The sequence below is a fragment of the Carcharodon carcharias genome, chromosome 26 (assembly GCF_017639515.1).
Source record: "Carcharodon carcharias isolate sCarCar2 chromosome 26, sCarCar2.pri, whole genome shotgun sequence".
Lineage (NCBI taxonomy): Eukaryota > Metazoa > Chordata > Chondrichthyes > Lamniformes > Lamnidae > Carcharodon > Carcharodon carcharias.
This window is the reverse complement of record NC_054492.1, coordinates 913,584-926,034: the sequence shown is the minus strand read 5'-3', so window position 1 is coordinate 926,034 and position 12,451 is coordinate 913,584. Positions and strand designations below refer to the sequence as shown.

Below are 12,451 nucleotides of genomic sequence, written 5' to 3'. Positions count from 1 at the left end.
AGAGGGTCCAGAAGAGGTTCATGAGAATGATCCCAGGAATGAAAGGCTTAACATATGAGGAACGTTTGAGGACTCTGGGTCTATACTCGATGGAGTTTAGAAGGATGAGGGTGGGGATCTGATTGAAACTTACAGAATACTGAAAGGCCTGGATAGAGTGGACGTGGGGAAGATGTTTCCATTAGTAGGAGAGACTAGGACTTGAGGGCACAGCCTCAGAGTAAAGGGAAGACCTTTTAGAACAGAGATGAGGAGAAACTTCTTTAGCCAGAGAGTGGTGAATCTATGGAATTCATTGCCACAGAAGGCTGTGGAGGCCAGGTCATTGAGTGTATTTAACACCGACATAGATAGATTCTTGATTGGTAAGTGCTAAGTATGGCTCCAACCAGTGGAGAGTTTTCCCCTGATTCCCAATGACTCCAGTTTTGCTGAATCTACATTCCTTTTAACTCTGCCATTTAAATGGCCCCCTGCGCCACGATGCTACGGTCAGTTTGCCCATCCTCCCTGTTCTCGTCCATACAAGCTTCAAGAACCTCAAATCTGTTGAACAATTGCAAGAGTTGATGCTCCTCCACTGCTACCTTCTGGATTCCCGTACCTGCGTCACACACAGTCACACCCCGCTGTCCCTGATCACGGACCAAATTCGAAGAGGGGGGAGAGAGAGAATGTCCTAGAGAGATTAAAGGCAGAATCTGTTCGGATAGAGCTAAGCAACCATAGAGGTAGCATACCATGGCTGGGTGTATTCTATAGGCCACAACTAGTGGAAAGTTGTAGAGGAACAAGTTGCAAGGAAGTTAGAAATATGCAAAAATTATAGAGTAATGATAATGGGGGACTTTAATTATCCTAATATAGAGTGAGATAGTAATATAAAGGGCAGAGGGGTCAAGAATTTCTAGAGTGTGTTCAGGAAGATTGTCTACATCTGTATATTTCCAACCTGGTGAGGAAGGAGACATTGCTGGATCTGGTTCTGATGGATGAGGTGGGCCAAGCGGATCAAGTGTCAGTAGGAGAACATTTAGGGGCAGCGATCATTGTATCATAAGGTTTAGATTAGCTATGGAAAAGGAGAAGCAGCAATCTCATTGTACAGTTTTGGTCTCCTTACCTAACAAAGGACAGAATTGCAGCAGAAACAGTTCAGAATGTTCACTCAGCTGATTCCTAAGATGAAGGGGTGACCTTATGAGGAAAGTTTAGACCGATTGGGCCTGTATACATTAGAGTTTAGAAGAATGAGAGATGATCTTATTGAAACAATGAGGAGTCTTGACAGGGTGGATGCTGAGAGAATGTTCCCCTTCTGAGAGAGGCACAGAAGACTATGAGAACTATGGGACACAATTTAAAAATAAGGGGTATCCCATTTAAGACAGAAATGAGAAGATTTTTATCTGATTCATTAAGTCTATTTCAGAAGCGCTGGTCATAATTTTCCAAATTTGCTTAGATACAGGGGTGGTGTCAGAGGACTGGAGAACTGCAAATGCTTCGCCAACATTTGGATAAATGTGCGTTAATTATTGTAAGGCAGTATGGACTTGTTAAAGGCAAATCCTTTTTAACTAATTTGATTCAATATTTTAATAAGGTATTAGAGAGGATAGATGATGGCAATGTGGTTGGTATGATGTCCATTGGAGGACGATGCCTGCTTAGGATCGTCAGTTTCTGTCATGAGTCTTCACATGACTGAACAGGCTGATTCTGAACCCACAGATCTTTGGTCACATGGGGCAGGACATCCCATGAGGTAGTGGGATCTGGAGTGTAGGATGTTGCTTGTTTTCCTTTCTTTCTCTGTCGCTGCGCTGCCTCATCATTAAGATGTTTGGACTCAAAGCATGATGCAGCTTGATGGACAAGTTGTCTCCATTTTCAATGATCGGCATCAAGCTCCTCCCAGTCATTAATGTCAATGCTGCCGCACTTCAAGAAGAGCTTGTTTGAAGCATTTCCTTTTCCCTCCCCTGGAACGTTGGCCATTTGAGAGTTGAGAAAACAGGACTTGGCAGTGGAGGCAGTTTCCTGCCAACCGGACACAGTGACCAGTCCATTGAGTGAACGTGTGAAATGGGAGCAGAAATGGGTCATTCAAACCCTTGAGCATGCTCTGCCATTCAATGACATCATGGCCGACCTGCTTGTGTTTCGAATTTCACATTCCCATCTACCCTCAATAACCTTTAATTCCCTTGCCTAACAAGAACTTCCACCTTAAAGACATTCAATGATCCTGCCTCCACCACCTTCTGAGGCAGAGAATTCCAAAGTTGCACAATCCTCTGGAGAAAAAAAATTTCCTTATTTCTGTCCTAAAAGGGCGACCCCTAATTTTAAAACAGTGTCCCCTAGTTCTGGATACACCCACAAGAGGAAACACCCTTTCCATGTCCACCTTGCCAAGTCTGTTCAGGATCTTATATACTTCAATCAAGCCACCCCTTACACTTCTAAAGTCAGTTCAAACAAGCCCAATCTGTCCAACCTTTCCTCATAAAACAACTCACTCATTCCAGGTATCAATCTAGTAAACCTCCTCTGAACTGCCTCCAATGCATTTACATCCTTCCTTAAATAAGGAGACCAAACTGCACACAGTGTTAGAGATGCAGTCTCATCAATGCCCTGTGTAACTGAAGCATAACATCCTTACTTTTATGTTCAATTCTTCTGGTAATAAAGGATGGCATTCCATTAGCTTTCTTAATTACTTTCTGTACCTGCATACTAAGATTTTGTGAATCATGCACTAAAACAACTAGATCCCTTTGAATCTTTGAATCCTGCAGGTTTCTTCATTTAAGTAATATGCTGCTTTTTTATTCTTCCTGCCAAAGTGAACAACTTCACATTTTCCCACATTATACTCCATTTGCCAGATCTTTGTCCACTCACTCAACCTATCTATATTCGTCTGCAACTTCCTTATGTCCTCTTCACAACATTCTTTCCTACCTATCTTTGTGTCATCTGCAAATTTAGCTACCATGCCTTCACTCCCCTTATCTAAGTCATTGATATAAATTGTAAAAAGTTGAGACCCCAGTACAGACCCCCGCGGGTCTCCACTTGTCACATCCTGGACATATGAAATCCTGGACTTTATGAATAGGGGCATAGAATACAAAAACAAGGAAGTTATGATGAACCTTTATAAAACATTAGTTTGGCCTCAACTGGAGTATTGTATTCAGTTCGGGGCACTGTACTTTAGGAAAGATTTGAAGGTATTAGAAAGGTGCAGAAAGATTCATGAGAATGGTTCCAGGAATAAGGAACTTCAAATATATAAATAGATTAGAGAAGCTTGTTCTCCTGAAGAGAAAGTTGAGAGGAAATTTGATAGAGTTGCTCAAAACCATGAGGGTTCTGGACAGAATAGATGGGGCGGAACTGTTCCCATTGGCAGAAGGGTTGAGAACCAGAGGATACTGATTTAAGGTGAATGGCAAAGAACCAAAGGAGACACAGGGGAATTTTTTTTACATGAGTGATAAGGATGTGGAATGCACTGCCTGAGAGTGTGGTGGTGGCAGATTCAGTTATAGCTTTTAAAGGTAAATTGGACGGTTATTTGAAGAGAAAACATTTTCAGATCTATGGGGAAAGGGTGGGGCTGGTGGGACTAGCTGAGCTGCTCTTGCATAGAGCTGGCATGGAATCAAATAAGTCAAATTACCTCCTGTGCTGTAACCATTTATGATTCCACAATTCTCTAACTGATTAAGTTAACTTTATTCCCCTGTTCCTTAATGCTGAATTGTGTCCTGCAGGAATATGATCCACATGTGACTTAGAATGTGTGTCATGAATATAATTTTGTTTGGGTGTGTTTTATGAGTACAGTTTAGTTTTGGTTTATGTTACATGAATAAAGTTTAATTAGTTTGAATCCCTTATTTTCTTGGATCAGAATGGCCTAAATTTACTGCTTTGTGGTGCCCAGAGAGGCCATGTAAAGATTCTGGAGTTTATTCTGGAAGACCTGGAAAATGTGTGGCTGGACAAACCTGACAACGTAAGTAATGTTTTCCATTTGAAGAGTTTAGGGTTAATTTTACAAAATTAGATTTTTTTCTTACTGACAAGATCCAATATCTGGAATTCAACATTGAATAACGATGGAAACGTACGCCTGAATTCCCAATGCTCATACATGAATCCCTGAATTCCAGATGCCTGAGTCTAATTGCTGATACTCTTAGAGGTAATGGAGAGATCAGGAATTCATGTCAGAGTATCCCTGTTACCTCCTTCAGTCCTGCAACACTCTAAGAACTGTGTTCTTCCAATTCTAGCCTCTTGTGCATGCCTTCAGCTGTTTAGGCTCTTCGCTCTGAAATTCCTTCCCCAAAGCTCTTTGAATTTCCACCACTCCTGCTTTAAGGTAAAAGGAAATTGAGCAAACACAAGAGTCCAGATTTGGAGGAATGCAAAGCATGGGAGGGCTGTGGGGTTGGAGGAGCTTAAAGAGATATGGAAGGACGGTGCCATGGACGGATTTGAACTCTTGGATGAGGATTTTAAAATGGATGCATTGATGGACCAGGAGCCAGTGTAGCTCAGTAAGCACAAGGGTACTGGGTATACAGGGCATGGTGTTAGTTAGTATACAAGCAGCCGAGTTTTGGATGAACACTTGTTTATGGTTGAAGGCAGGGGGGCCGGCTAGAAGAGCGATGGAATAGTCGAGCTTGGAGAGAGCAAAAGCTCGGAGGGAGCACCTTATTTTAATAAGAGTAATCCCCTAGAACAGGTGAACATCCATATTTGTTTCATCTTTTATTCTGTAATGTTTATTTCACTCTGTTTCTGCTAATTTATGACAAAACCTACCTCTTTACAGATGCAACGAACAGCATTACATCTTGCAGCAAGTTGTGGCAACCTAGAGGTGGTGGAATTCTTAATTGGCTCAGGCTGTGTCCATGGCTTGAAGGACAAGGTCAGTATGACAAAGGCTTGAGCTCACTAAGTTCACTGTCAGTGTGGGGTTTTTATACTCACCGTTATTACAGGAACATGGAAAAATGTCCCAAGGCGCTTCACAACATAATTGAACAAAATTATGCAGGGTGAAAGGAGGAGTTATCAGGAAGGGTAACCAAAACGTTGTTCAAAGAGGTGGATTCCAAGAAGAGCCTTAAAGGTAGGAAGAGAGGTGTAGAGTTCAGCAGGGTTTAAGGAGGAAATTCCAGCAACTGAAGGCTAGTGGGTTCTTGGATAGAGTGGGTCAGGGCCATGAAAAGATTTACACACCGGAATAAGAATTAAACAAGGTGGGAGAGGAGATGATGCTGCCACCTTTGTCCAGAGGGTAAAGAAGGACAGTGCACACTGTCATGGCTTTGACTTTAATTAGGCTGCTAATGTTGCTTAGGTTGCTAGGTGGAATGGGAAAAGCCTGTCTGGAGGGATTCAAACAGTGGGAGATTTGGGCAAAAAGTCTGATAAGACATTCAAAGACGTTGGAGAGGAAAGAGTAGTTGGAGATTGGATGTTAAATTGCAGGCCCGGTGGGGTCAAGGGTGACTTTTTTTATGGATGTGAGGGTGATGGTGTTTTTGCAAAGGGAGAAGACAGTACCTGATGAGAGAGTGTTTACAGTGGCAGTGAGCATTGGGCCAGGAAGGAAAGTTGGATGGTCCAGCAGTTTAATGGGAATGTGAAGGAAAAAGCAGGATACCCTGTAGGGTATTTATATTTTTGGGTTTCTGGGCTCAGTTTGGTGCAACACTGAAAGAGTGTTGTGTTCAGATGAGAAATCAAACTGAGTCACTGCGAATTCTAGTGAATCTAAGAGATTCTATGGCACAGGGCAAAGCAGCGAGCTCCACCAACATTCAGACCAATGTGTGTCCAGAGATTTCCAGCCTCTGACCTGCTCTTGTAGCCACAGTATTTATATGGTTAGTCCAATTCAGTTTCTGGTCAATGGTAACCTCCAGGATGTTGATAATGGCGGATTCAGTGATGGTAATGCGATTGAACGTCAAGGAATGATGGTTAGATTCTCTCTTGTTGGAGATGGTCACGTGTGTGAATGTTACTTGCCACTTGTCAGCCCAAGACAGAATATTGTCCAGGTCTTGCTGCATTTGGACATCAACTGCTACAGTGTTTGAGGAGTCGTGAATGGTGCTGAACATTGTGCAATCATTAGTGAACATCCCCACTTCTGACCTTATGATGGAAGGAAGGTTATTGATGAAGCAGCTGAAGATGGTTGGGCCTAGGATACTACCCTGAGGAACTCCAGTGATGTCCTGGAACTGAAATGATTGACCTCCAACAGCCACAGCTAGCTTGTTTTGTGTTAGGCATGACTCCAACCAGTAGAGTTTTCCCCCTGATTCCCATTGACTCCAGTTTTGCTAGGGCTCTTTGATGCCACACTAGGTCAAATGCGGCCTTGGTGTCAAGGGCAGACACTCTCACCTCACCTCGGGAGTTCAGTTCTTTTGTCCATGTTTGAACCAAGGCTGTAATGAGGTCAGGAGCTGAGTAGCCCTGGCGGAATGTAGACCGAGCGTCAGTGAGCAGGTTATTGCTAGACAAGCACCACTTGATAGCACTGCTGATGACCCCTTCCATCACTGATGATCGAGAGTAAACTGATGGGGCTGTAATTGGCTGGGTTGGGTTTGTCCTGCTTTTCGTGCACAGGACATACCCGGACAATTTTCCACATTACCAGGTAGATGCCAGTGATGCCATCGGCGATGCTGGGGACCTCCAGAGGAGGCTGAGATGGATCATCCACTCTAAGACTGCAAATGCTTCAACCTTATCTTTTGCACTGATGTGCTGGGTTCCCCCTATCTCTGAGGATGGGGATATTTGTAGAGCCTCTTCCTGCTGTGAGTTGTTTAATTGTCCATCACCATTCACAACTGGATGTGGCAGGACTGCAGAGCTTAGATCTGATTCGCTGGTTGTAGAATTGCATAGCTCTGTCGCTTTCTGCTTATGCTGTTTGGATGCAAGTAGTCCTGTGTTGTAGCTTCACCAGTTTGACACCTGATTTTTAAATATGCCTGGTGCTGCTCCTGGCATTCCCTCCTGCACTCTTCATTGAACCAGGGTTGATCCCCTGGCTTGGTGGTAATGATATGTGGGGGATATGCTGGGCCGTGAGGTTACAGATTGTGCTTGAATACAGTTCTGCTGCTTCTGATGGCCCACAATGCCACATAACACGATGGAGGGTATCCACAATGTGGAGATGGGACTTTGTCTCCACGAGAACTGTACAACAGTGGCTCTTACTGATACTGTCATGGACAGATACATCTGTGGCAGGCAGGTTGGTGAGGACGATGTCAAGTAGGTTTTCCCTCTTGTTGGTTCCCTCACCACCTGCTGCAGGTCCAATCTATCGCTCTGTCCTTGAGAACTCGGCCATCTCAGTCTGTACTGAGTGGTGCTACCGACCCACTCTTGGTGATGAACATTGCAGTCCTCACCCAGTGTACGTACTGTGCCCTTACCACCCTCAGTGCTTCCTCCAAGTGGTGTTCACCATGGAGGAATAATGATTGATCAGCTGCGTGGGGTGGTGCTGGGTATGTAGTAATCAGCAGGAGGTTTGCTTGCCCATATTTGACCTGATGCCATGAGACTTCATGGTTCCGAAGTCAATGTTGAGGAATCCAAGGGCAACTCCCTCCCGACTTTATCCCACTGTGTTGCCACCTCTGCTGGGTGCCAGTAGGCAGGACATACCCAGGGATGGTGATGGGTGGTGTCTGGGACAATATCTGTAAGGTATGATTCCGTGAGGGTGACTATGTCAGGCTGTTGCTTGACTAGTCTGTGAGACCGCTCTCCCAATTTTGGCACTAGCCCCCAGATGTTAGCAAGGAGGACTTTGCAGGGTCGACAGGGCTGAGTTTGCCGTTGTCATTTCCAGTGCCGAGATCAATATTGGGTGGTCCATCCAGTTTCATTCCTTATTGACTTTCTAACAGTTTGATCCAACTGAGTGGCTTGCTCGGTCATTTCAGAGGACATTTAGGAGTTGCTGTGGGTCTGGAGTCACACGTGGGCCAGACCAGGTAAGGACGACAAATTTCCTTCCCTAATTGATATTAGTGAACCAGGTGGGTTTTTACTGACATCCGAAAATGACTTCATGCTCAATTCAGATTGTTATTGCTTGAATTCAAATTCCACCATCTGCCGTGGTAGGATTTAAACCCGGGTCCCAGAATATTACCCTGACTCTCTGGATTGCTCAGCAGGTCTAGCAGCATCTGTGGAGAGAGAAACAGAGTTAGCGTTTCAAGTCTGTATGACCCTTCTTCAGATAGACTTGAAATGTTAGCACTGTTTCTCTCTCCACAGATGATACTAGACCTGGTGAGTCTTTCCAGCGTTTTCTGTTTTTGTTTCCGATTTCCTGCATCCGCTGGATTTTGCTTTTGTCTCTGGATTACTAGTTCGGTGACAAAATCACAATGCCACCACCTCCCCAAAAATTACAATGCAGAACTATTTGCTTGCCAAATAGCAGAGACAACAAGCAATAGACAGAGCTAAGAGGTCCCACAACCAATGGATTAAGTCTAAGCTCTGCATTCCTGCCACATCTAGTCGTGAATGGCAGAGGACAGTAAAGCAACGGGAGGAGAAGAGTCCAAAAATATCCCCATCCTTAATGATGGGGGAACATAGGACATCAGAGCAAAAGGCAAGAGTGAAGCTTTACCACCACCTTCAGCCAGATGTGCCAAGTGGATGATCCTTCTCGGCCTCCACACGAGGATCCCAGCATCAGGGGTGCCTGTCTTCAGCCAATTCAGTTCACTCCACATGATATTCATAAACAGCTGAAGGCATTAGATACTGCAAAGACTATGGGCCCTGACAACATTCTGGCAATAGTACTGAAGGCTTGTGCTCCAGAACTATAACACTAGCAACTAACTGGCAATGTGTGGCTAGGTCCTGTCCACAAGAACCAGGGGAAATCCAACTTGGCCAATTACCGCCCCATCGGCCTACTCTCAATCATCAGCAAGGTGAGGGAAGGCATTGTCGACAGTGCTATCAAGAGACACTTGCTCAGCAATGACCTGCTTGCTGATGCTCAGCTTGGGTTCCACCAGAGCCACTCAGCACTTGACTTCATTGCAACCTTAAACCAAACATGAACAAAAGACTGAACTCAAGAGAAAAGGTGAGAGTGACTGCCCTTGACCTCAAGGCAGCATTTGACCAAGTGTGGCAAAACTGAAATCATTGGGAGTTGGGGAAAACTCTCCAATTTGTGCAGTCTTACCTAGCACCAAGATAAATGAGTGTGCTTTATGGAGGTCAGTTATCTCAGTTCCAGGACATCGCTGCAGGAGTTCCCCAGGGTAGTGTCCTGGGCCCAACCATCTTCAGCTGCTTCATCAATAATCTTGCCTCCATCATAAAATCAGAAGTGGGGATGCTCACTCATGATTGCACAATGTTCAGCACCGTTCACGATTCCTTTGATACTGAAGCAGTCCATATCTGTATGCAGCAAGATCTGGACAATATTTGGGCTTGGCCTGGTAAGTGGCAAGTAACGACCATCTTCAATAAGAGAATCTAACCACCTCCCCTTGACTCTCAATAGCATTACCCTTGCTGCATTACCCACTATCAACATCCTGGGACTTACCATTGACCAGAAATTGGACTGGACTAGCCATATAAATACTGTGGCTACAAGAGCAGGTCAGAAAGTAGGAATTCTGCAGTGAGTAACTCGCCTCCTGACTCTCAAAAGCTTGTCCACCATCTACAAAGCAGAAGTTGGGAGTGTGATGAAATATTCTCCACTTGCCTGGATGAGTGCAGCTCCAACAACACACAGGAAGCTCGACACCATCCAGGACAAAGCAGCCTGTTTGATTGGCACCCCATCCATCACCTTAAACATTCACTCCCTCCACCACTGACGCATAGTCTCAGCACTGTGTACCATATACAAGGTGCACTGCAGCAACTCACTCAGGCTCCTTTGACAACACCTTCCAAACCCGCAACATTTACCACATGGAAGGCCAAGGGCAGCAGATGCATGTCAACATCATCACCTGAAAACTTCCCTCCAAGGCCCACACTATCTTGCCTTGGAAATATATTGCTGTTCCTTCACTGTTGCTGGGTCAAAATCCTGGAGCTCCCTTCTTAACAACACCTACACCACATGGACTGCAGCGATTCAAGAAGGCAGCTCACCATTACCTTCTCAAGGGCAACAAGGGATAGGTATTAAATGTTAGCCTAGCCAGCGAAGCCCACATCCTGTGAATAAATTTTTAAAAACACACATCGAAAAGCACCTTGGGATGTCTCCAGGATATCCTTGAGGAAGGAAGGGAATGGGTGACCACCAGGCAGTCCAAGAGAAACAGGCAGGTGGTTCAGGAGTCCCCTGGGGTCCTGCTTGCAAATTGGTATTCCATTTTGGAGGCTGATGAGGGCGGTGGTTCCTCCACGGAGTGCCAAGCTTCTGCCACCACAAGTGGCCTGTCTATATAGGAAGGGAGAAAGAGCAATAGCAATAGGGGATTCTATAGTCAGGGGAACAGATAGGTGCTACTGTGGCCATCAACGTGACTCCAAGATGGTGTGTTGCCTCCCTGGTGCCAGGGTCTGGGATGTCACTGAACGGCTGCAGGGCATCCAGAAGGGGGAGGGTGATAAGGCAGAGATCATGGTACATGTTGGTACCAATGACATAGGTAGAAAGCGGGATGAGGTCTTGCATCAAGAATTCAGGGAGTTAGGCAGTAGACTAAAAAGCAAGACCTCTTGGGTTGTAATCTCTGGATTACTCCCAGTGCCACGTGCTAGCGAGCTCAGAAATAGGAGAATAGCACAGATGAGTACGCGGTTTAAGAATTGGTGCAGGAGGGAGGGTTTTAGATTCCTGGATCACTGGGACCGTTTCTGGGGAAGGTGGGACCTGTACAAGCGGGACGGTCTACATCTGAACCAGAGCAGGACTAACATCCTTGTGGGCCGGTTTGTTAGTGCTGTTGGGAGGAGGTTAAACTAATTCGGCAGGGGGAGGGGACACAGAATGTTAGCAGAATAGGGACACATCATCATACAGTAAAACAATCAAGTCAGAGGGAGTACAGCTACATTAAGTTTCAAGGGAGTAAGGCAAGGCTGGATGGCCTCTACTTTAATGCCTGGAGTATTACAGATAAAACGGATGAGTTAAGGGTGAGGATTGACACGTGGAATTGTGATATAGTAGCCATCACTGAGACGTGGTTGAGGGAGGGGCAGGATTGGCAGCTCAACATTCCGGGATATAGAATCTTCAGGTAGACAGGGGAGGGGGTAAAAGAGGAGGAGGCATTGCATTATTAGTTAAGGAGTCAGTTACTGCAGTTACTATGATCATAATGAATGGCGGAGCAGGCTCGAAGGGCCGAATGGCCTACTTCTCTATGTAAGGAGAGATGATATCTTGGAGGGGGCATCAAATCAAGCTTTGTGGGTAGGGTAGAGTTTAGGAATAAAAAAGGGGCAGCCACATTGTTGGGTGTTTATTATAGACTCCCAGATAGTTAGTGGGAAATTGAGGCGCAAATATGTGCACAATTTGCGGAGGTGTGTAAAACAATAACAATAGGGTAATTATGTTAGGTGATTTCAACTTTCCCAACATTAATTGGGATAGACATAGTGTTAAGGGCTTGGATGGAGTGGATTTCTTGAAATGTGTACAGGAGAACTTTTTAGGTCAACATGTAGAGGGTCCAACAAGGGACGATGCAGTGCAGGACCTACTTATGGGGAACAAAGCTGGACAGGTGGCTGAGGTGGTGGTGGGGGAGCATTTTAGTGATAGTGACCACAACATGGTACAATTTAAGCTTGTTATGGACAAAGAAATAGACAAGTTGCAAAAAAATGTTTTGGATTGGGTTTTAGTGAAATAAGGCAGGATCTGGCCAAGGTAGACTGGGAACAGCTACTTGTGGGGAAATCTACAGATGAGAGTGGGGGGAGTTCAAAAAGGAAATGGGGAGGGCACAGGCTCAACATGTTCCCTCTAGGGTGATACGAAGGAGTAACAAGCCCAGAGAACCATGGATGACCAGAGATTTTCAGGTTACAATGAGGAGGAAAAGAGAGGCTTTTAGCAGGTACAAGGGAAGCAAATCAGCGGAGGCATTAGTGGAGTACAGACAGTGCAGGGTGGAGCTTAAGAAAGCAATTAGGAGAGCGAAGAGGGGATATGAGAAAGCTCTGGCTGGTAAAAGTAGGGAAAATCCCAAGATATTCTATAAGTATACCAATGGGAAGAGGATAACCAGGGAAAGAGTAGGGCCCATAAGGGACCAAGGGGCAATCTATGGGTGGATCCAGAGGACATCGCTAGAGTGTTGAATGAATACTTCACATCCATCTTCACCCAAGAGAATGAGGATGA

General features: G+C 45.1%; 1 protein-coding gene across 2 annotated transcripts in view; it reads left to right on the top strand.

Moving 5' to 3' along the window:
- ankdd1a (ankyrin repeat and death domain containing 1A) overlaps positions 1-12,451 on the top strand; it is a 357,444-nt gene that overhangs the window by 31,394 nt on the left and 313,599 nt on the right. For both annotated transcript variants that reach the window (XM_041175241.1, XM_041175240.1), the window contains exons 5-6: positions 3,932-4,036; positions 4,865-4,963. In XM_041175241.1, coding sequence (XP_041031175.1) covers positions 3,932-4,036; positions 4,865-4,963 — 204 coding nt within the window. The remainder of the gene's footprint in view (positions 1-3,931; positions 4,037-4,864; positions 4,964-12,451) is intronic.